Source organism: Furipterus horrens, unplaced genomic scaffold (assembly GCF_987537825.1).
Source record: "Furipterus horrens unplaced genomic scaffold, mFurHor1.1.pri manual_scaffold_4, whole genome shotgun sequence".
Taxonomy (NCBI): Eukaryota; Metazoa; Chordata; class Mammalia; order Chiroptera; family Furipteridae; genus Furipterus; species Furipterus horrens.
The window spans coordinates 186,472,015-186,496,911 of record NW_028327174.1 but is presented as its reverse complement, the minus strand read 5'-3'; the positions used below and the strand labels follow the sequence as shown (position 1 = coordinate 186,496,911).

The following is a 24,897-nucleotide window of genomic DNA, read 5'->3' as shown; positions in this document are numbered from 1 at the left end:
GAGTCCCTGCTTTCAATCCTTTTGGATATATTCCCAGAAGTGGAATTGTTGGATCATATGGTAATTCTATTTTTAAGTTTTTTTGAAGAAGCACTGCAATATTTTCTGTAGTGCACAGGGTTTCATTTTCTCCACACCATCACTAACACTCAATTTTTTCTGTTTTCTTTTTTTTTTTTAATTTTATTGTTTTTCCATTACAGTTGTCCCATTTTCTCCCCCATTGCTCTCCCCTGCCTTGCCTCTTTTTTGTTTAGCTAATAGCAATTTACTCAGTTTGAAGTGGTATCTCAGACTTTATTTGCCTTTCTTAAATGATTTGTGATGTTCAGAACTTTTTCATGTTTTTATTGGCTGTTCAGTTATCTTTTTTGTAAAAATGTCCATTCAGGGTTTTTGTTCATTTTCAAATTGGGTTTTTGTTTTTGAATTGTAGTTCTTTATATATTCTGGATATTAACTCCTTATCAGGTATGTGATTTGCAAATACCATCTTTCATTTTGTGGGTTGCCTTTTCGCTCTGCTGATAGTGTTTTTTAATTCACAAAAGTTTTTAATTTTAATGTAGTTGAATTTAGTTTTTTTTGTTGCCTCTGCTTTAGGGTATTCTTTATTATTCTTTCTGATAATTAAAAAGCAGGGCCATTTGTCCTATTAAGGGCCACTGAGACATAATATTTAATATTAGCAAGTTCTTACCAGCATAGGGAATAATTATCTTTTTATTCTTAGAAGCAGAAATACTAGTTTCTGGCTCATTAAGATTCAAATTAAAAATGGGATGTGAGGGAAAACAGAATGCATTGTAGTAACCCTGGCCATGAACCTTTGTGTTGGTGAAGTAGAACAGTACTAGAAGAGCGTTGGTAACCACAGATGTCAGAAAACCTTCCCTACACCGTTCATTCCTCTTCTCCAGCGACACTTCAGAGACACCTTCCTTGACTGCCCTTATACCTTCCCAACTTGCATTCTGGTTTACTCGCATCCCTTTTTCTTTTTTAATTCATAACACATTTTTATGACTAGACATTGTTATTTATTCGCTTATTTATTACATGTCTTTTCTCATTAGGGCAGAGACTCCTGTCTCTGTTCACTGCTGACTTTCCAGTGCTCTGTGAATACTTGATGAATTAATAGAGCAGTCTCTGTTGAACATTTTGTACTTTCTTCTTCTATAAAACCTCAAGAAGTAGATGATGCTGATTGTCAGAGTGAAATAGTTGATCCATAAGACTCTTTCACCTCCATTCATATACTTTTAACCCCATTATCTTATAACATTAATTATAATTAATTAATTATATATTAATTTATTTATTGTAGCCTCCTGTTTTAGTATTATGTCATTTATGACTTATAAAATAGGTTAAATATTTGAGTGCCATTAGGTCGTGTTTTAAGCCATGCATGGTGTTGAAACTTTAACATCTTAGCTTCACTTGTTATTTTGGTACCAACAATTTTAATAGAGGAAATTATTTTGATTTTAAAATGGGATTCATGAGTCAAGTTGTATTTATAAAGACATGTTAGTTTAATTTTTCCTTAGATTTAACCTAATGTAAACTTTTTTTCAGATATTTTCTAAATTTGGCACAGTCTTGAAAATAATCACCTTTACAAAGAATAATCAGTTTCAAGCCTTGCTTCAGTATGCTGACCCATTGAATGCACAATATGCCAAAATGGTAATTATTATCTTTTTTTTAATCTTTCAAGTGTTAATCAGTCACTTCAGTGATACTGAAGAAAGCCATTATGTCTTCTTCCTTGCTCCAGTTTATCATGTATTTTTTAATTGTAGTAAAGTATACATAATGTAAAAATTACCATTTTTAAATACACTGTTTCATGTGCTCTCTTTTTCACAATAAGCTAAAATTTACTTCTTTGTTCATATGAAATGGTTTTAAATCACCTATTATTTCTTGATCTCTGGGACTCATTTCCATTATACTTAAAGTCTAGAATTGAGCACAGTACTCCTGATATAATTTGACTAATAAAGTAGAATTATCTTTGCCCTTGTATCTTCATTTTCTTCTATTAAATTAGACAAAGATTGATTTCACTGTTTTTGCAACCGTACTCACTGTTGAAGCTTGTTGAGCTCTGAATTGCTAAAGACATTAAATCTCAGAAAATATGCTCCTGTCAATTCATAGCATTTTTTTGTTTTGTTTTGTTTCAGTGCATGAGTGCTTGACTTTTGACAAGATATAAAATTTCACATTCAGTTTAGTTACATCTGACCCACCGCCTGTTGAGATCTATCCTTAATCACAATTCTGTCTTATGTCAGTATCTGAATTACTTCTAGATTCTTTCCAATGATAGGGACAAGGTTTGTTGTACTTTTGTGTACCACACGGTATCTGACTCAATCAGAAATAGAGCCTTTATATTTGCTATACCATCTACCTCCATATATATATTATTTTGCACCTTTATGATGGCATACTCACTGATAACTGTTACAAGTTGGGGTGTTTTGTATGTTTTTTGTTTTTTATGTATCTTGGTTTCTGATATCTATTTTTAAAAGTTTGGGTATTTGTGGAAGTCATAGTGGTTACAAATATTCCTTTGGTAAATTTTTATTGCGAAGGGGGAGGGATTACTGATCTTTGGTTTTGTATCAGTACTGACTCCAAATTTCCCTCAGCTTTTTATTCCCAGTATTAAAAAATAAACTTAGAAGAAAAAATGGTAGATAATATTTTATATGTTCTGATATCACTTAGGAAGGCTTTATTTCATCTTTTTGTTAAGTACATTAAAAAGAATTAAGATGAAATGTAAAATTAAAGTATTTTTAAATATTTTTGTGGACAAAATAATTATAATAATAGTTAATAAAACATACAATGATGCATAATAGTTTTCTAAGCCTTTACATTTCTTCTCTTTCATTTAATCTTACCAGAGACAAGATACGAATGATTATTCTTACTTTACAAATGAAAAAACTGAGAATTAGAGGTTTTATTTTTCTCTCTTAGGTGCACACAGTGACAGAGGTAAATGTAAAAAAGGTCTTTGGTTTTTAGTCCAGTGCTTTCTGCTTTATATCTGATAGCCATTCTGTGTCTTAAGTAGAGGCTGCTTGATTTATCAGTGTTGTTGTCTTGCAAAATATCAGTCCCTTTCTTACATGCTTTAGGCTCTGGATGGCCAGAATATCTATAATGCATGCTGCACTCTGCGCATTGACTTCTCCAAGCTCACCAGCCTTAATGTGAAATATAATAATGACAAAAGCAGAGACTTCACTCGCTTAGACCTTCCTACTGGTGATAGCCATCCACCCCTTGAACCCCCTATGGCTGCTGCTTTTGGTGAGTAGTTGCATTTTGAGTCACAAAGCAAGTTTTCTGAAGTTCTACCGTTTCATTTATTAATCCATGTTATGTCAGCCTTTTTCTTGGATTCACTCGGGATTTCTAAAGGATAGCAAGGATTATAGAACAAAATGTCCATTAATTAGATTTTAATATTTGTAGATTCTGTTAGTTGGCAAAACAAGTAAATACCTGAAATAAAAAGTGACAGATTAATTTTCTGACATTAATATTAATCATCCTTTATCAGCCATATAATCATTTGCTTCAAATCAGTAATCTTTTACATGTTAACATTAGTTTAAATATCTTGGTTTATAGCCAACAAAATATTGGCTTAAGTGCTCTTGAGAGAAATACTGTTTTGCTTTTTAAGTAGTGATATTTTAAAATAAGAACCTAAGTTAGTGGTATGTTCTTTCTTTATGCAAAGAACAGGATTTATTTTATTTTGCTTTTTAAACGTCTGAACTTCCATCTTTACCTTAAGTTTGTGGGAAGTTACAGTTTTGCATTATTAAAAATAAAATCTTCTGAATTGTCTCTGCACTCTGAAGAACTTCCTTTTGTTTAAAACTAGTTCTCAATATACTGATACTTCTTGGTTTTATTTATTTTAAATTATATTTATTGGTTTTAGAGAAAGGGGAGATGTGGAGAGAGAGAGAGAGGGAAAAAACATCAGTTTGTTGTTCCACTTACTTATGCATTCATTGGTTGATTCTTGTATGTCCCCTGATCTGGATCATATTTATACTTTTTAAATAAACCTTTAACGTTAAGGAAAAAGCAGTGGATGAACCAGTTGGATATATCATTAGGTAAATGTATGCTACTTTTTGGTTTAGCTCTTCTCAAAAGTGTGGTTTATATTTAGATAAACAGTTGAATTTTATTACTCTTCATGATTGATTTTCCTTTCCCAAATGACCATAAAATATTGCTAATTGAGATTTTAAGTCGTATTTCGTCCATCTTCATTTTACAGGTGAAAATAAAGACTCCATAGCTAAATGTTTTCCAAAATTTTCTAGAAAATAGTTTGTAACTTTATTTTCAAGTATAAAAGCTTTTTGTTAATAACTGAAAAAGTCAAGTTGAACTGTTCAGTTCACATTTCTAAAATTGCTAGTTTCTGCTTTAGTCTGACCAGTGTTTGTGTTTTATGTTACCAGTCCCTACTTACATGTCCAGTTTTGCTGAGCCAAATGTCTTTGTAGTTACCAGTTTACTAACACATGCTAGAAGTTGGGGCTATCAATGAAGTTTGCCAAAACTGGCTATCAGATGCAGAACTACACTTATTGCAATAATTGAATATATGCTGTTGATGTAATTAATGTTCTGCATTCTGGAAAGATGACATTTTAAAAATACAATTAGGAAATTTGGTTTCTGAATTTAAATTATCAGAATGTTAGCATTCTTTTTCATTGTGTTAAATTCTTAGTCATTGCAAAATAATGAATGCCTACATCCCAAGTGATTCATCAGAGAACAGTGCTTTTTATATATTGTGTGGAAGTTTACTATTCCCTCCTTTTTCTCTTGGCTTCTGAAACACCACACTGCTAACTTTTTTCCTACCTGTTTGTTCTTCCTATTTTTTAAAGCTTGCCGTTTAAAGTTCCTCGGGTTAGGCTGCAACCACCCTGTCCCTGTTTTTAGTGATACATACAGGGTAGGGCAAAAGTAGGTTCACACTTGTTGGCTTGGAAAATAATACAATAATTAATAAATAATAATACAAGAATAAACTTTTGTGTACTCACAACTGTAAGCCTATTTTTGCCTCACCCTGTATTATACCTATAGAAAAGCTTATAAAATATGTAAATGTTTTTTAATACCCATGAAATTGTCAAGTGGGTTAAGAAATCAAATAGTTACACATACTCATGAAGCACTCTTTGTACCCTTCACAGTGATTGTGCCTCCACTCTCCCAAAGATGACCAGTTTCAAATTTGATGATAATCATTCTTTTGCTCTTAAGCTTTTTGTTTTTGTTTTCTTTTCTTACCATTTAAAAAATGTTTCCTCCTATGATTAGAACCTTATGGAAATGGGATCATGGCATTTATTTTCTTTTTTACTTGTGATTCATTCATATTCATATGTGACTTTTACTTACTCATTCTCAATAATGTCAAGTATATAGATTACCGTTGTGTGAATATACCACAGTTTGTTTATCCATTCTACTGTGGATAGACATTTGGGTTATTTCAGTGTGAGGTGATTATGAAGTTTTCCTGATTACCAATGAGGTTGAACATATTTTTATTTGTTTCTTGGCCATTCTTCCTTAGGAATTTTTTGTTCAACTCTTTTTTCTATTTTTGTGTATGGTTTCTTCCTTTTCCTTGTGTTTATTTGTAGAAAAATCCTTATATATTCCAGACACTAGTCCTTTTTTTGGTTATATGTGTTTCTCCCATTTTTGGCTTTATGGTATATTTATGTAGTCAGACTTATTTGCCATTTTCTTTATGTTTGTGTTTTTTGTGTCTTATTTAAGAAATCTTTTGTTACCCTGACATAAGGCTATATACTCTATTTAAAGTTTATAATATTTTAGTAACTTTGTTTTGAAATAATTTAAGCTGCAGGAATTATACAAAGAATTGCCTTATATCTTTCATTCATATTCCTCAATTATTAACATCATGCCACATGTACTTTATCATCTCTCTGATTGTGTGTGCATGTGTGTGTATGTGTATAGGTAAGTTTTTTCCCTCCTGAATCACTGGAGAGTAAGGTGTAGGCATGATGCGCCTTTCCTTCTAAATACTCATTGTGTATTTTCTAAGAACAAGATCAATCTTACCTAAACACAGTTCAGTTATCAAAATCAGGAAATTAATATTCATACAATAATAATATCTAATCCATAGACCTTTTAAAATTTTGCCAGTTGAGAAAATAATGTTCTTTATAAGAGAATTTCTTCTGGTAAAGCTCCAAACCAGTACCAGGGTAATATATTTGTCATGCCTTCTTAGAGTCCTTTAATTTGGAACATTTCTTCATTCTTTGTCTATTATGACCGTTGCATTTCTTAAGAGTTGAGGTGGGTTATTGTATAGAATGTCTCTCAGTATGAGTGTGTGTTTTTGGCTGAAATAATGTGTTTTTCTCAGTTTATTACACCAAATGACAAACGATGCCAATTTATTCTGTTCCTGGTGATAATAAGTTTGATCATGTGAGGGAGGAAGAAACTTTCCTATACCCTCCAGGTTCTTTCAGCTGGTCTAATGTTAATAATTAAATCTACATGAGACAGATTAACAAGAGAAGATAGCCAAACTTAAGTATATAGATACATATGGGAACCCTACACACATGAGAGAGTCAAAGACCCCATATATACGAGCGGTTCAGTGACAGAAAGAGAAAATGAGGTAAGTATGACATTCTGCATTGGGGCTTCAAAGGAGAGAAAGCTCATTGCAGGATAAGAAGAGCAGATGTTAATAAATATTTAGTAACTAATAGTTTGCCCTGCCATATATCAATAGATAGATCATCAAAAGTTACTTCTGGTGGAAGGCTTCTTGAGAGTTAAATGGGGGCAGAAGTTTCTCTTGAGCCAGCACGGTTTTGTTAGCCTTTAGCTCAGAATGATCGGCATACCACAAAGGCACATCTTGGGGTAACTCATTCTGAACCTCTACCCTATAATCACTTATTAAAGTGGTTTCTGCTGAGTTTCTTCCAGTAAAGTCACTTTTTCTCTTTGTAATTAATTTGTAGGGAGATATATTGAGACTACGTAAATAGAGTTTTAGCATCCATTGCCGAAATTAGTTGTTACTGTGATGATGGTTGCTATATTGGTGATTTGATAATTCCATTTTTTTTTCTACATATATTAGCGGGGATTTTATTATAAAGGACTTTTTTGTAACATCATCCAATTCATTCATTTATTCATTTTGGATAAGTTTGACATACAACATTGTGAATTTAAGGTGTGCAACATGTTACCTTGATACATTTCTATATTATATGATTGCCAATGTAACTATCACATTACGTAATTATAATATAATATTGTTGTCCGTATATACTATACTGTGCATTAGATCTCTATGGCTTACTTATTACCCATTTACCTATTTTTTTGTCTCAGTACGTATCATTAGATTCTTATTCCGTGGGTTATAATTTTATACCATAATTTTTCATCTTATGCTCAAACTGTCCCGGATTTGGCCAGTGGGAGCTCTTTCACACTGACTTTTACGGTCTCTTGAAATATCCCCATCATTGTTTGAGCATTTTCTTACTTTCTGGAAGAAGATATATCAGATTTTCTTTACTTTCCCTGCCTTAGCACTGCAAAGTGAACCCTGGTTCTTTTCAATGAGAAATGGGATTTAGAAATTAACATCTAGGCAATAGATGTCGTCGTCGTCGGCAGCCGTCCGTCTCGAGAGACGATGGTGTAGCTTCTTATGTGAAGCTACAGAGCCTGGGCAGGGTGATATGGAGGGTCTGCTGTTGCCCATGCAGCAGACCCAAAAAATATGGAACGCTTCACGAATTTGCGTGCTCGCTTCGGCAGCACATATACTAAAATTGGAACGATACAGAGAAGATTAGCATGGCCCCTGCGCAAGGATGACACGCAATAGATGTGCTCCTTGCTAAAAAGACATCATTGCTTATAGGTACTTTATTTTTATTTATTTATTTTAATCCTCACCCGAGGATATGTTTATTGACTTAAGAGGGAGAGGGAGGGAGGGAGAGACAGACAGACACCAATCAGTTGCCTCCCGTAGATGCCCCGCTCGGGGTTTGAACCCGCAACCTTTTGGTGTATGGGACAGTGCTACGAGTTACCCTATCAGGGTTAGGCACTTTAAATGGACATTACTAGGATATGTGTGTATGTGTGCTCCATAAATATATTTTTCTGTGTGTTTGTTTAAAACCACAAATTTTAACTGATACCTGGCACCCCTTTTTTCATATCGATAACTTCCTTCTTCAAGAATGAGAAAGCTAGTTTCCATTAGCCTTACTTATTTGCTTGATCCTACAATACACACAAAAAAATAGTTTCAGCATTTTTATATCATAGCAGTAAAACTTCAGTATCTGATAGAGGAGGTCTTTTTACCTTATTCTTTAAGAATATCTTGGCAATACTTGACCATTACACATGAATTTTAGTATCAACTTATCAAAAAAGCTATTGGAGTTTTTACTGGATTACACTGACTTTATAAATCACTTAGAAGACACTGGGATCTTTACAATAGAGTCTTCCAGTCTTTGAATGTTGTACATTTCTCCATTCATTTGGATGTTCCTTAATGTCTTTCAATAAATTTGGTGACTTTTCTCCATTAAGGTTTGGATGTTCTGTTAGATTTGTTTCTAGGAACCATACTTTTTAGATTCTAATTCTAGGACCAATAATTATTATCTGCATAACCTTGCGCAAATTGCTTAACTGCTCCGTACTTTTGTTTCCCATACATGGAATGAGCATAATGGTAGCACTTACTGATAGGGTTGTGATGAACATTAAATGTGCTTATATATGTAAAGAGTTTAGAGTGATGCACGGCATAAGTGCAATGAAAATTGTAGCTATCATTGTTACGTTGTTTTCTAACTGCTGCTCATACAGAAAGGCAGGGTTTCTTGATTTCATTTTCAACAACCTTGAAAAGCTTACTAAGTTTTTTCTTTAGTAAGATGCACCGAACTACTAAAATTTATATAGAAATGGAAAAAGAACATATCTGGGATATTCAAAAGAATTTTTTAAAATTTTTAATTGCAAGGCAATATAAAGCTACAGTAATCAAGCCAATTTGGTCATGTTGAAAGATAGTTATATAGATTAATGGAGCAGAATAGGGAGTCTAGAAACAGACCTCACACATATGTAGTTAATTGCTTTTCAACAAAATTGCCAATGTAAGAATTCAATAGGGAAAGGAAAATCTTCCAAGTAGTTTTTGAACATGTGGATATCCATATTGGAAAAAAAATAAACATTGATTCATATCTCACCCATACTGACAACTTGACTTGAAATGGATCTTAGATCTCTGTGTAAAACTTAAACCTATAAAACTTGTAAAAGAAAACTTAGGAGAAAATCTTTGCTACCTGGGATATGCACAAGTTTCTTAGAACACAAAAAGCACAGCCATAAAATGAAATTACTTATATACTGTACATTAAAATTTTAAAGTTTTATTGTTTGAAAGATACCATCAAGAAAACTAAAAGGCATGCTATAGACTTGAAGGAAAATATTTACAACACACATGTCAGACAGATTCATTATATCAAGTTATATAAAGAACTCTCATATAGCACAATAATAAGACAAAGAAACCAGTAAAACTGGGCAAAAGATTTAAAGTTACTTTACACAACATTGTGTATGTGTGGCAATAAACACATGAAAAGAGGCTCAACATCTCTAGTTATCAAGGAAATTAAAATTACTGTATTACTACATGCTCATTACAATAGCTAAAATTAAAAATGCTCACCATTCCAACACCTTTCACTAGCATACTGTTTTTGTTCATACAAATACTTGTATACAAATGTTCAGAGTAATTTTATATGTAAAGACCAAAATCTAGAAATAATTCTGTTAACAGGTGAATGGATAAACAAAATGTAGTTCATCCATGTGGTGAAATACTATTTAGCAGTATAAAAGGAATAAACTGATAAGGACAGAAGGATTATACTGAATGAAAGTAGCCAGACAAAACATTATTATGAATGAAAGAAAGCAGATAAAAATATATGATTCCATTCATATATAATTATGTTAAATGCAAACCAGCCTGTATTGACAGAAAGCAGATCAGTGGTTGCCTGAGAGCAGACAGGGTTTGGAAAGAGATCAGTTACAAAGGGATGCAAGGAAATTTTTAAGATGATGGAAATAATATTTGTTATCTTAATTTTTGTGATAGTTTCATATATTTTAAATACATATCAGAATTCTTCACATAGTACCTTTTACATATGTATAGTTGATTCTATGTAAATAAGAAAAGAAAACTAAGTCATACCATTTTAGTCTAAGCTGATGACCCTCCAGAGGTTCCCATTTCTTTCAGAGTAAATGCCCACATTCTTATTGTATTGCATTACCGAGCCCTATATCATCCACTCCAAGTTCACTTTTTTGGACATATCTCCTTTGATGTTCCCTCCCAGCGCCTTCTGCCTACCAAACTGATGCCCTGCTGTTTCTAAAATGTTAGTTATGTTCCCACCTCTGGATTGTTCCATTGGTTATTCCTTCAGCCTTGAGTGATTTTCTCCCAGATACCCTCAGGTTTTGATCATGCTGCCTTAACTCCTTTTACCTTCTTTTAACCTCCTCTGAACTCTTGATACTATGTTTAAAATTTTTATTTTAACTTGGCAATTAGTATTTTATATAATCAATATTCATTTAAATTAAGTCATATATAATTCTTGAGGTTTTTCATTCCTTCTTGCTACACATATATGCCATCTGGGAATCATTTATGTCAGTGGTTCTTAACCTTCCTAATGCCGCAACCCTTTAACACAGTTCCTCATGTTGTGGTGAACCCCCAACCATGAAATTACTTTTGTTGCTACTTCATAACTGTAATTTTGCTATTGTCTTGAATCGTAATGTAAATATCTGATATGCAGGATGTATTTTCATTGTTACAAATTGAACATAATTAAAGCATAGTGATTAATCACAAAAACAATATGTAATTATATATGTGTTTTCCGATGGTCTTAGGTGACCCCTGTGAAAAGGGTCGTTTGACCGCCAAAGGGGTCACGACCCACAGGTTGAGAACCGCTGATTTATGTTGTACCTGAAGCCCATTCTTCAGTAGTCACTTAGGGGAGTTCATGGTAGCATTTGCAATTGTTATTTGTCCAAAATGTCTTTATTTTGTTGTCAATTCTAAAAGATATTTTTCTTAGTATAGAGTGTAAGGTTGATAGGTATTTTTTTTCCCAGTATATCAAAGAAATCATTCTGCAGTATTCTGGTTTTCATTGTTGTCTGAGGAAGTCAGCTGTGGACCTAATTGCTACTCTCTTCTCTGGCTGTTTCATAGATACTTTATCTTTGATGCCCTGTAGTTTCAGTATGATTTGTTCTGATTGGAGCTCATTGGGATTCTTGATTTGGTAGGTTTTGTTGTTGTTGTTCTAGAAATTACCTTTACATATATTTACCCTCCCCACTATTCTTTTCATACTTTCTGGAACTTCGATTAGACATGTTATACCACTTACTCTATTTGAAGTGTTTCAAACTTTTGTATTTTTTATTTCTTTATCTCTGAGCTGCATTCTGAATAACTCCTTGGAGTCTAACTTCTATTTCATTAACAGTCTCTACCTTTGTCTAATCTGTTGTTAAATTTTTCTGGTCATTTTAGATTTCAATAGTTGCTTTTCATTTCTAGTACTTTATTTGGTTCTTTTTCAAAAACTGGCTCCTGCCATACAGATATTTTTCAACATACCTTTAAATCTTTATCTGATAATTCCAGTGTCCGAAATCTTTACCAGCTGTATTTCTGCAATTAGATATGTTTTCTCTTTTTTTCTTTCTGTTTTTCTTTTTTTTTTTTCTTTTTGATGAGGTATTAATTATATTTGTATAATTGATTTTGAGAGGTCTTTAAGGCTTAGGATCAAGGAGGTATGTTCTTCCAGAGAGAATTTACTTGTCCTCAATATTAAATGGTCTATATTTGGGACCATCTTTATCTAAATCCACATTTTATTATTTTTCCTTGGGACTCCTAAAAATATGAATTAGGGCTGCAAATTTGCATGAGAGTTTGCATTGGGTTAGAACTTTTCGGGAATATTTTTTTCCTTCTTTGCTAGACACATAAGTAATTTTCCTTTCAGTCTTCTGAGCATAGGAGGAGTGGATAAATGGGGTGGGTTATTTTAGGCTTACACTTCTAGATTAATGTTGTGAACCTCTCCTAGTGACCTCCTTGAGCTAACCTTCGAATTTGTCTTGTCTGCTACTCCGTGTGGCTGACAAAACCAAAGCTCAGCTCACAGGGTTAGGTTTTTGGCCTGGTTATTTCTTATATTGTCAGCTGTCAGATTTTTAAAGATCTTTTTATTCTTTCATTGAACATTTTCTGCAGTAAGGTTGCTCTATATTATTTAGTCTGCTACTATACCCACATTAAAGAAAACATAATTTTAACTCTGCTTTTTTCATAGTACATACTCTGTAATATTGTCAATGACTCTATATTTTGTCTAATGACTCAGTATATTTAATCATTCTCCAGTTGAGACATTGAGCTTGTTTCTTTGGGGTATTGCTATTATAAATAATACCTATAAACTGATTTCACAGGTAAAAATGTTGTTTATTAATTTGTCTTGCCTTAATTACAATTGTGGTGGTACATTTTTCAAATATAACATATCTATTCTTAATCATTCAAATCTTAGATCCTTTTCTTAAAGGTTTGTGTAATCTTTTCATAAAGATACTGACATATTGTCTAACAGATTACTTTGCTACAATGTTTTTGTTTCTGCTTATTTGAGGAGATTTGTGGAAACTTTATAAATGATTTTTTTTTCAAATTTTAACAAGACGTTCTTGTTAATCATCATATTCTACTTGTAAACAATTAAAATTTGACCCTGGTAATTGTTTGCCAGTTCTTGTATTTATCACTATTTTATGTTCTGTGATAGTTATCTCAAAATTTTCCTCATTTCCCTAAAATCTACTGCTGATCTGCCTCATACCCTTCTCTGTAGGCATCTGTATTAGTCTCTTTGTTGTGTTTAAAAAGTACCTCCCTTGTTTCCCCAGATCTCTGGGTTTACAGCAATTAACATTTGTTTCTCTTGTAGCATGGACACATAGGCAGCTATGAATCTGCTTCTGCAACCTTCATGCACATGCCTTTGTAATCTAGGGCCTGGGCCAAAAATGTCACTCCATTGAGACATGGCATTCTTGTGGCGGAAAGTAAAAAATAAGAGAGTTGATTTACACCATAAGGCCTCTTAAAACTGCTGTATAGAGACAGCATGTCTGTGTGCTTCCATTATGACATGATCAAATGCAGTGGGAATTGCATAGAAATGCATGTTTCTCCCATAGGAAGCACTGCAAGTCACATGTCTGGCCAGAGCTGTATGCAAGGGGCAAGTGAATATTTGGCAACAATAATACAATCTACCATATCTCTTCTTATATTTGACGTTGTAGTATAACTTTATAATTACTTATCTCCATATTGAAGCTTCTTTGTTGTCTTCCTTTATGCCTTAAATATAGTTACTTGTGTGAAAACGAATCATTTTACCTGTGATCTTCAGTTGACTGGAATGTAAGTTTAGGAAGGCCAGAAATTCTTCTCTTCTTTATTCAATGCTTAGCACTAGAAGAATGCTTGTCTCATAAGATGCTTTCAGTAAATATGTTTCTCTTCTTATTATGTCAGTTATTCTGTCAGTTTTTTTCCCTATCTTCAATTCTTTCTGTTAGCTCTTTCTCTAAGTCTAAATGACTATATTTTCTTGAACTATTTTAATAAATCACAACTATATATTTAACTAATTCTGTTAAAGAATTCTCTTCAGTGAAGAGGAAAAAATTACATAAGCTTTAAACTCCTTTAGAAAATCAGCCTACCTTCTTCTTCCTATAAATATATTCATCACCCTATCATTAAACAAAACAAAACAAAAAGAAACCTCCCTTTGCCTCTCACAATCTAACTTTCCACTGCTACTCTAACATTATTCTTTTTTCTTTTTTTTTAAGTATCTAACATTACTCTTTATCTTGTACATTTCTCATTATTTTAACCTCTGTTGAACCCCCTCCCCTAAAAAGTTTGTCTCTCTACATCCTGAAGCACTATAATCCACTTTTTTCTGCTTTTTTTAAGTATATTTTATTTTGTTGTTACGGTAGTCCCAATTTTTTATTCCCTTTGCTCCCCTCCACCCAGTACCCCACTTCCCTCTAGCAATCTCACTCACCTTAGTTCATGTCCATAGGTCATACATATAAGTTATTTGGCTTTACCCCTTCCTATACTGTTCTTAACTTCCCCCTGTCTTATTTTGTACCAACCAATTATGCTTCTTAATCCCTGCACCATTTCTCCCTCTACACCCTCCCAGCTGATAATCCTCCAAATCATCCCCATACTTATGATTCTGCTCCTATTCTGGTTTGCTTAGTTTGTTTTTGTTTTTGTTTTTATTTTTTTAATTCTGTTGATAGCTGTGGGTTTGCTGTTATTTTAATGTTCATAGTTTTGATTTTCTTTTTCTTAAAAAGTCCTTTTAACATATCATATAATAATGGCTTGGTGGTGATGAACTCCTTCAGCTTCACCTTGTCTGGAAAGAACTTTATCTGCCCTTCCATTCTAAATGATAACTTTGCTGGGTAGAGTAATCTTGGTTGGAGGTCCTTGCTTTTCATCACATTGAATACTTCTTGCCAGTCCCTTCTTGCCTGCAAAGTTTCTTTTGAGAAATCAGCTGAGAGTCTTATAGGCACCCCTTTGTATGTAACTCTCAGCTTTTCTTTTGCTGCTTTTATGATTCTCTCTTTATCTTTCACTTTTGTCATTTTAATTATGATGTGTCTTGGTGTGGTCCTTTTTGTGTCCACTTGTTTGGGACTCTCTGTGCTTCCTGGACTTGTATGTCTGTTTCCTTCACTAAATTTGGGGAGTTTTCCTTCATTATTTTTTCACGTAAGTTTTCAATATCTTGCTCTTCCTTTTCTCTTTCCGGTACCCCTATTATTCAGATGATGGCACGTTTAAAGTTGTCGCATAGGTTCCTAAGCCTTTCCTCATTTTTTTTCAATTCTTATTTCCTCATTCTTTACTGGTTGACTTGTTTAGTTCTTCCTTATGTTCCAAATCATTGATTTGAACCTCAATTCTTTCCCTTCAGCATTGGTTTTGTATGGATTTTCCTTCGTTTCACTTAGCTTAGCCTTCACTTCCCTTCTGCATTAGGTATACTTAAGTATATGTAAAGTCTGAGCATCTTTATCACCAGTGTTTTGAACTCTTAAGTCTGTTAGGTGGCTGTCTCCTTGTCGCTTAGTTCTCCCATTGGAACCTTGACCTGTTGCCTTTTTTGGGCCATACTTCTCTGTCTCCTCATCTTGACAAGCTCCTGTGTTTGCCTCTGTGTCTTAGGTAGGGCTCTTGCACCTGTTACATTGTAAAGGGCGGAGCCTTAGTATTTGATAGGGCCAAGTCACTCGTTTACTCACATTGTGGTGCCGTATGTGGGAGAGTGCTCTGAGAGGGAACAATGCTGCTTGTTGAGCACTTGCCTCTTTTCTAGGTACTTCTTCCCCTTCCTGTATGGTTTGGCGCCTTTCTAGCTATTGCCCTGGCTGTGGTTCCCAGAGTGGGTGGGTCTGTGGACGTTCTAGGACCATGAGGGCCCTTTAAACAAGCGGACTCTGGTGAGAGACCAGCAGTTTTTTCCTCTGCCCCAACCCCCACTGGTTTGTACAGTCTGAAGCAACAAGGCTCTATTTTACCTGGCGCTGGAGCAGTGAGCTGCGAGGTCTGGTCTGTTGCTGGGAGTACTCCCCAGGTGTCCCTCCCAACTTTTTAAAATGTGTGACTGTGATTTCCGCTGGCATGCTGCCACCACAGCCACCACCACACAGCTTCCTCTCTGTCCCGGCTCCACCCCTCTTCCTGGTCTGGATGAACATTTCTTCTTTATATCTTTGTTGGACTTACATGCAGCCTGATTTCCTGGAACTTCTGGTTGTCTCCAGTTTTGAGTTTGTTGTATTCCTTCTTAGTTGTGTTAGGGAGACTCAGCATGTCTACCTAGGGCTCCATCTTGGCTGAAAGTTCCACTTTTTTTTCTAAGGCTGTTTTTTTCTCTCATCCTTAGAATGTTCTCTCCCTTCTTCTACCACTTAAGTGTACTAATGCTCCCAGATTCTGTTTCTAGCTCTCTTCATTTCTTGTCTTGTTCCCTTTTTAGTAGTGCTCTCAATTTGCATGGCTTTCTTACATTTATTTCTACATAGATGATTTACAAGTCTGTGTCTTATAATAGTTATTCTGAGTTTGTTCTCTCATTTCCACTGTTGGGCATTTCCATTTGAATGTCTTTACCTCCACCTTCATATGTCCAAAACCGAATTGTTTTTCTATTAATACTGACTCCTCCATTAGAATTAAGTTCTGTTGATGATGCATAGTCGCCAAGCTTCTAAAAGGAAAGGGAAGAGTGCCAGCATTTGTTTAGCATCTAGTACACACTGTAAACACTGTGCTTTTCAATTCATAATGTCTGGCTCAAGTTTTAACTCTGAGAAACCTTTTCCAATCAATTAGAGTGAATCATCTGTGATCCCTTCTTCTTAGATCACTTGTAGTACATTTATATTTAAACTCCTAGATCCTCATCATACGAATCTCCTTTAATTATATTTTTAGTTTATAAACCTCTCAAAAGCAAGGATTTTTATTTCATATGTCCTTTTTATCAGTGCAGTACCACGTAGGTACAGTACAACTTAAAAAGTATTTGATGATTTTCACATAGAAACAATCCTCTAAATAAGGGCAATAATCTCAGCCTAGCTAACAAAACCAAGTAACAAGCTAATAACTCAAAACTAAATAACAGCTACTCTGTACTATTAAATCTTAAACTCAGTTGAAAGGGGTTAGCTTCTGTAAGTGGCAGACTCGTACATTAAAGATCACTTGTTGAATTAATTTTTACTTCATAACCATCTATCGATAATGTACCCTCAAATAACCATTTTCTATTGCTTCGATAACCGTTTTTATAGAAGGTAATATATTTATTTTAGCTTCTCTTTTCCATTAGGTGCACCAGGTATAATTTCCTCACCATATGCAGGGGCTGCTGGATTTGCCCCAGCCATTGGATTTCCTCAAGCTGCAGGTGAATTTGAAATTATTTTTCTGATTTTCTGTATTTTCTAGGAATTTATCAAGGTGAAAAATATTACCATGTTTGAAGGATTTACAATAAAAGTATTACGTATATCAACCATAGAAGTGGTTTATTGTATGATGCACAGCTTCCTTATGTTTACAGATTTTCTCTCTGGTTCCATTCTCAGTCGCAAATTTCCATTATATGTTCTGCATTGTTTATATTTGCCATCGGCACAGATAACTTTAGGTTGACTATATTAAATAACCTTAGGTTTGCCTTTTTGGATATTGTATAAGATGTATGGACTGCTTCTGTCTTTGCAGATAAACTTACCAGTTACATATTGAACAGACTTGTGTCTGTCTTACCTTTGTCCTCAAACCTTTGATAGCATTCAGTACATATTATGCAGTCAGTAAATATTCGAATTAATAAATATTTAGTATTCAACTTATTCATAAATCCTTTTTTGAGAGGGTCAGTAATGAGTTCAGAAGATTACCATAAGAGGATATGCATGCTGTTAATTTCAGGGGCTATGTATTTTTTTTCTTTAGCTAATGGAGATAATTAGGAGATAGCAATTGGTTAATACTTTAATAATGATACGCACTCTTTTCCAAATAGTAAACAAAGAAATTTGATTATATCTTAAGAAGACAAAAAATTTTCTTGATGGTTTTATCTCTGGTTTCTAAGGAAAATGTTGAGGTTGCCAATTAAAGAGTGGCATTAATGTTAAGCTAGTCTACATATTACATTTTCAGCTTCCAGCTGATTCATAAATATAACTATTTTAAGTCACAATGTAATTGCTTTCTGGCAATAATCTTTATAACCTACCCTTCTAATTCAGGGAATTTTAACTACTTTCTCTTTGATGGATAGAATGAAGTTAACTAAAAAGGAAAGAGTGGTAAGAAGATTGAAGTTTAAGTTTTAGGGTTCTGGTGGTTTTAAGACGTGTTAACCTGTCTAAGTGAACAGTCTGCCTGTTGCATTAAAATGAAGGCATTGTATGTTGTTTTTATTTGAAGCTCCCCAATGTTTAATTGATATACTTTTCAAAGTAGTGATATAGGTCCTTCTGATTTTAGATATTTCTTTTTGAAACACTGTATATAAAATACTATAGTAGATGTTAAGAAAGAGAAATTGATAAGACCTTTAAGGTCTAGTAGGGAGATATACAATCAGCCCTTCATATCCATGGGTTCTGCATATTTGGATTCAACCAACTGGATTGAAAATATTCAGGGGCAGAAATGTTACTGGCGTGCCATACATAGTTAGGTGTAGAGCAATTGCACCTTTACTGAACACATACAGACTTTTTTCTTGTCATTATTCCCTAAACAGTACAGTATAACAAGCATTCACAGAGCATAGCATTTACATTGTATTAGGTATTTTAAGTAATTTAGAGATGATGTAAAGTATATGGGAGCATGTACATAGGTTATATCCAAATACTATGCCATTTTATGTAAGGGATTTATATTTTTATGTAAGAGTTTTATATTTGTGGGCATCCATGGATACCAAAGAATGATTATGTATATACAAATACACATACATACATATAAGCTTTTTACAGTGTAACTAAGGTGTACTTTTGGCGGTATATGATAGGCCTCCAAAAGTACAGCATAGGCAATATAGACAGTAATACTCTAATAAGTATGTATGGTGCCAGGTGTGTGCTTGAACTATCAGGGGGAACATTTTGTAAAGTATGTGGTTGTATAACCAATATCCTGAAACAAATACAAAATAAAATTGAATGTAAACTATAAAGGAAGAAAATTTTTAATGAAACGAAAGTTATTCAAAAGTTGCAAATTGGATTGGAGGGGCATAAGAGAAGTCATATGAACGGCTATTGATTATAAATTTCATGGAAAAGTATCCAGCCTGAGATGGTGGTCTACACAGTTTTAAAATTCAGCAAGCTGATGGTAGTAATGACCATAGATTTATCAAGCAGAATTGTCTGAATATAAACTAACTTGCAATTTTACATGATTTGTGGTAAGGTGGCAAGACCCTGTCTATTATAAGAAATTTTGAGCTTTAAGAACCAATGAATTAAGCAACTGGTTCATTTTATATAAACTAGAGATTTTACTGTAGGTAATTTTTAAAGATTTTAAAAAATTATTTATAGAGAAAGGGGAAGGTTGGGAGAAAGAGAAACATCAGTGTGTGTGGAAAATATCAATCAGTTGCCTCTCGCATGCCCCCATCCAGGGGCCTGGACCACAGCCCAGGCATGTGTCCTGACTGGGAATCGAATAGCAGCCTTTCGGTTTATGGTACAGTGCCCAACCCACTGAACCACATCAGTCAGGGCTACCTTAGATCATTTTTAAGCTCAAAACACAAGTAGTGGGACCTTTTGAGAAGGTATACTGTTTTAAGTATAGTATATAGTGTCAGTATTCCAGTATGATAGTTCTGGGTTATCTGTGGGAATAGAGAGCTTGAAAAATCTTGGTACAAAAGAATATTGAATTCTATAAATCTGTAGTTGATGGTAATAATATGTATATAGCACTTCACAAGGTTATAAAATGCTTCCTCATACAGAGTGTCATACATTTATGCCTGTATACCTGTCATAGATATGTAACTCAGTGACTTTAAGTAAATTTACAGAGTTGTGCAACCATTTTCATAATCCAGTTTTAGAACATGCAATACCATCTAGCATGTATATTTGTGACTTCTCAAAAGATTTTTAAAATATGCTAGGTCTGTCCAGATAGTATCCAGCCATGCACTATGAAAAATAGAGGCACTTATTGAAGAAGATACAAGATACAAGAAACATTGTACACAGGACGATGACCCCTCAGTCCCCTTCAAAGTAGGCACCTTGGGACCTCACACAGTTCTCCCAGTGTTTCTTTACTGTTCAAAACACTCTGCAAAATCCTTTTTTGGAATTGCCATCAGCTACCCCATCGTACTTTTCTGAATCTTATCGATGTCTGAAATCTCTTCCCTTTCAAAGGTGATTTTAGGTTGGGAAAAACCAGAAGTACAGGGCGCCAAGTCTCGTTCATTGGTGGCGATTTGAATCAAGTCAATAGCAACTGCAGCACAATGTTCCTTCTGCTCTGGTAGCAGAAGCCAAGAACGAATTTTGCCGCGACACGTTTCATGCCAAGATCCTACGTCAAAATCTCAGACACAGTAGTTTTTGGACTCCCAGATCAGCTTCTACTTCCCACACCGTCAGTTGCTGATCTTTGTTGATTGCAGCCCGTACACATTCAACATCCTCAGGCGCTCTGCTTGTTGCAGGCCTTCCAGAATGTGAATCACTTTCAACAGATTATCAACCATCTTTGAAGTGTTTGTGCCACGCCTTTATTTGCTCTGCACTCATGGCATCATCCCCAGAAGCCTTCTGAATCATCTGAGTAGTTTCTTCAGAGGATTGGTCAAGTTTAGTGCAAAATTTGATGCCGATTTATTGCTCTATTCATGCAGTCGTTTTGAATGCAGTGGCCACACAGTACACAGGCTCACTCAATGGTGTCTACCACCCCCACTGCCTAGCACAGTGAAGACATCATTAGTCACACATGAGCATTGCAGTCCATGCTCTCCTTGGCTGCCAGGTTACATCAGTGTTGCGCAAACCATTCTCTTTATATTAACAGTGGCTGGACTTTTTCCAGATAGACCTCCTATATATCTTATTTTATGGTAGAAGTCAATATGAAAATTCTATATACTTTATAGAAATTGCTGGAATATATCTATTTCAAGAAATGAGGGAGTGCTTATAGTTGATCCTCTGAGAAGTATAATGGCTTTTAAGACCAGTGAATTTAGTTGCTCTGCAAAGTACTATATAAATAATAGAATACTGACTATGATAACGTTAAAAAACAAGAACCTGTCTTCCAGACAGACTCTTTAGGACAGAAAACTGGCCTTTGATATCCTTATGGCAACTTTGACACATTTTCTTCTGTTTTTGCTTTTGTCTTCATTTATTAAGTGTTGTAGTCTTCAAATAATAAGAATATGAAATGCTTTTGATGTTTTAAAAAGGTCTATCAGTCCCAGCTGTTCCTGGAGCTCTCGGTCCTCTCACAATTGCCTCCTCTGCTGTCACTGGAAGGATGGCCATTCCTGGGGCTAGTGGTATACCTGGAAATTCTGTTCTACTTGTCACCAATCTCAATCCTGATGTGAGTTGAAAACTATTATAAAACAGTCTTTCAGGAGGACATCTGGTGGTAGAGTTGTATTCACATAAAAAATTTTAAGTTTAGTGCAACAATTTTTATTAAAATTCAACATTAGTATATATAGAGGAAGTATATAAAATAAATGCTTTAAACAAAGTCCATTGTTATTACTATAAGTAAACTTACTTTAAATTGTTACTTAGATTAATCACTTACATTTTGTACCATCCTTTTCAGCTTATCACACCACATGGACTGTTTATCTTATTTGGTAAGTTCTTTTTCTCTGTTTTTGATATTATTTTTGTCGTGGATTGAACACATTTCATCATTCAGTAATATTTATTGACTATCATCTCTATGTGCCAAGTAGTGTGTTTGTTACTGAGGATAGAGTAGCTAATAAGATTTAGTAAGTAATTACAAATACAATAAAGTTTTATAAAAAAGGGAACACATAGGTGGGAGTCCTGACGTAGCTGAGGGAATCAAAGATGGCATACCAAGAAAAATGATAGTTAAGCTGACTTGTGTAAAATGACTAAGTTTTAACCAGGCAGAAAAATGAGGGCAAATAGCCTTTCTCAGATACTAGCAGTGAGAGAGAGCTTCTGGAACCTGGATGTGAAGAGGGTCCAGTGGGGAGTGTAAGGGAAACATACTGAAGCTGTAGACAGGGATAGGGGCAACTTGATCATAATGGTTGTCATAACTGAAAAAGACACCTCATAAACATAGATGCTGTGAACAGAAGTGCTTCATTGCTGCTATACCTAATTAATTATGGTACTAATTTTTCAGTCTAATTCATTAATTTTTGTTGTTATTTACTTAGAAAAGTTTCATTTTTCTTGCTAAATTAGTTAATCTTGAAAACTGTTGTATTAGAATATTTTTAACAAATGGGGTTAAAACTCATTTGGAAGAATTTTTACTATGATAGAAAATTGTTTTAAATTTTTTGAGTGGGTAATGGGTTTTTTAAACAGTATTTTAGAGGTGTAATTTATAGCCAGGCAATATGCCATACAACAATACTATGATTGTTAGTAAATTTATAAAATCGTGCAGCCATTATTATCAAAGTCCAATTTTAGAACATTTTGATCACCCCACAGAGATCCTTTATGCTTATTTGCAGTAAAAGTTTTTATTGATGACACATTTCTGTTAATTTTCAATAGTGAAATCATGTATTTGTGACACCTTTCCATATGTCTCTTTAATAGTCAAAGCACATTTCTTTCTAAAATTTCTCACTCATTTAAAAAGAAATCACCCTCAGCTTGAAGAACAAGTTGTATGTGTTATTTTTTTTTTTTAATAATCTGTATTCAGCCACTTGTTATTTCTGAAAAGGACAAGAATACTTGTATTTTTGTTTCAAATTTTAAAATTACTACTCATCTCTAAGTTCAGCCATTCTTAGGTGCTTCCCCACAAGATAACCAGCACTTCTTTGTGTTCCTTGAAGATTTTTGGTTGTTCTCTCATCGCGTTACAAAGTGGTAATGATGCTACTACTTACGGGTCTTACTTTTGTAATATTGATGATACCCTGTAGCACATCAACTGCAATATATATTAATATGCTGAATGAAAAAAATGAGAGAATGCCCTTCATATTATAGAAAATTCTGCCTATAATTTTATGTATTAAAAATTAATTAAATGTAGTTTCTCGTATTGGTTTTATATAAACGAATCATTTTGCCTGTCCTTTGGGAGACAGGACTCACTGTGGGGGGAACATCAGTGTAGACAAGTTGGTTGCTGGTGTGACAGTGCAGGTATGAAACAGTGATGGTAGCTTTGATGATGATGATGAGAAGCAGACAGATGTGATAGGTGTTTAAGCCATAGAATCAGTGGGTGCTGGGGATTTATTGGCTGTAAGACTTTAAGGAAAGAAAGTTAAAGGATGAATCTCAAGTTTCCAACGAGAGTAAGTATTTGGATGATGGCACTGTTTATCAGCAGAGATTGTGAACACTGAAGTGGGAAGAGGATAAGGGGGTGATGTGGAACATAGAAGAGATGCAAATTTGTGAGCATATGTATAAAATTGCCCAGGAAACACATACGGGGTGGGGCAAAAGTAGGTATACAGTTGTTTGTATGGAAAATAATAAAATGATTTAAAAAATAATGATACAAGAATAAACTCTTTCACATATTCATAACTTTAAACCTACTTTTGTTCCACTTGTATGAGAAAACAAACCTTCTTTTAATGTATTAGTAAAATTAATTAAATATTAGGCATTAAAAACTTTTCTTTTGTCTTTTTAATTAGGAGTATATGGTGATGTACATCGAGTGAAGATTATGTTTAATAAGAAAGAAAATGCTTTGGTTCAGATGGCAGATGCAACTCAAGCTCAGCTAGGTACTAATGATTAATAATAATAATAATGACTTTTCCCTTTTGTATATGAATTTTTCTATTAAATAAACTTCCACTAGTAGAAATATACTTTTACTGAAGAGTATCCCTTTGTGCTAATATCTTCATTATTATTTGGACATGCTTATATTTTATAAAGATTAAAAATATTTATTACTCTTTGAAGTTCATTTATCTACTTGAACATATTGCTATTTAGAGCTTTGACTCTAGGGTTTTTCTGTTAAGTTTAAACTACTAAACATCACTTTGTTTAATTTTATTCTATTTGATTGTATTTGTTCTAAATTAAGTTTTCTAGAACTGTTACATGGCATAAAAGTTTAGGCAAACTTCATAATGATGGTACACCAAAGTGTCATTCTGTGGTCTCACTGTTCATTGTTACAGTGACTATTATCACCCAGAATTTTTACAAAAGATACTTTGCTTGAGATTAAACTGATTTATTCAGTAACCATTTCCTGAGCTGTTGCTATGTTTCAGGGACTCTGGAAATCCTAGCATTGTGCTAAGAAGATAGTTGTTTTTAGTTTGACTGCTTTTCTTTCCTTATAGTAAAATTAAATCGTTAGTACATTTTGTATATGTAAGAGTTTTAAAATTTATAACCATTTTTACCTCAAACTGACCATAGAATTTTAAATGACTAAATAAAAAGAATTTTTGATAATTTAGACAAATTTTAGAGAGATGCTATGTTAATACCAAACTATTCTTATTTTCTTCCTATGCACCAGCAATGAACCACCTGAGCGGTCAGAGACTTTATGGAAAAGTGCTTCGTGCTACACTGTCCAAACATCAGTCAGTCCAACTTCCTCGAGAGGGACAAGAGGACCAAGGCCTGACTAAGGATTTTAGTAATAGTCCTTTGCATCGCTTCAAAAAGCCTGGCTCTAAAAACTTCCAGAATATTTTTCCACCATCAGCCACTCTACATCTTTCCAACATCCCGTAT

General features: G+C 34.0%; 1 protein-coding gene and 1 non-coding gene across 4 annotated transcripts in view; both read left to right on the top strand.

Moving 5' to 3' along the window:
• The window catches only part of PTBP3 (polypyrimidine tract binding protein 3), a 103,764-nt gene that overhangs the window by 71,780 nt on the left and 7,087 nt on the right, over positions 1–24,897 (top strand). For all 3 annotated transcript variants that reach the window (XM_090274568.1, XM_090274567.1, XM_090274569.1), the window contains 7 exons: positions 1,585–1,695; positions 3,171–3,345; positions 17,247–17,324; positions 21,390–21,529; positions 21,767–21,800; positions 23,826–23,918; positions 24,677–24,893. In XM_090274568.1, the coding sequence (XP_090130694.1) occupies positions 1,585–1,695; positions 3,171–3,345; positions 17,247–17,324; positions 21,390–21,529; positions 21,767–21,800; positions 23,826–23,918; positions 24,677–24,893 (848 nt within the window). The remainder of the gene's footprint in view (positions 1–1,584; positions 1,696–3,170; positions 3,346–17,246; positions 17,325–21,389; positions 21,530–21,766; positions 21,801–23,825; positions 23,919–24,676; positions 24,894–24,897) is intronic.
• On the top strand, positions 7,908–8,010 carry LOC150013557 (U6 spliceosomal RNA). Its single transcript, XR_016510889.1, has one exon. It is a non-coding gene; the product is annotated as a U6 spliceosomal RNA (small nuclear RNA).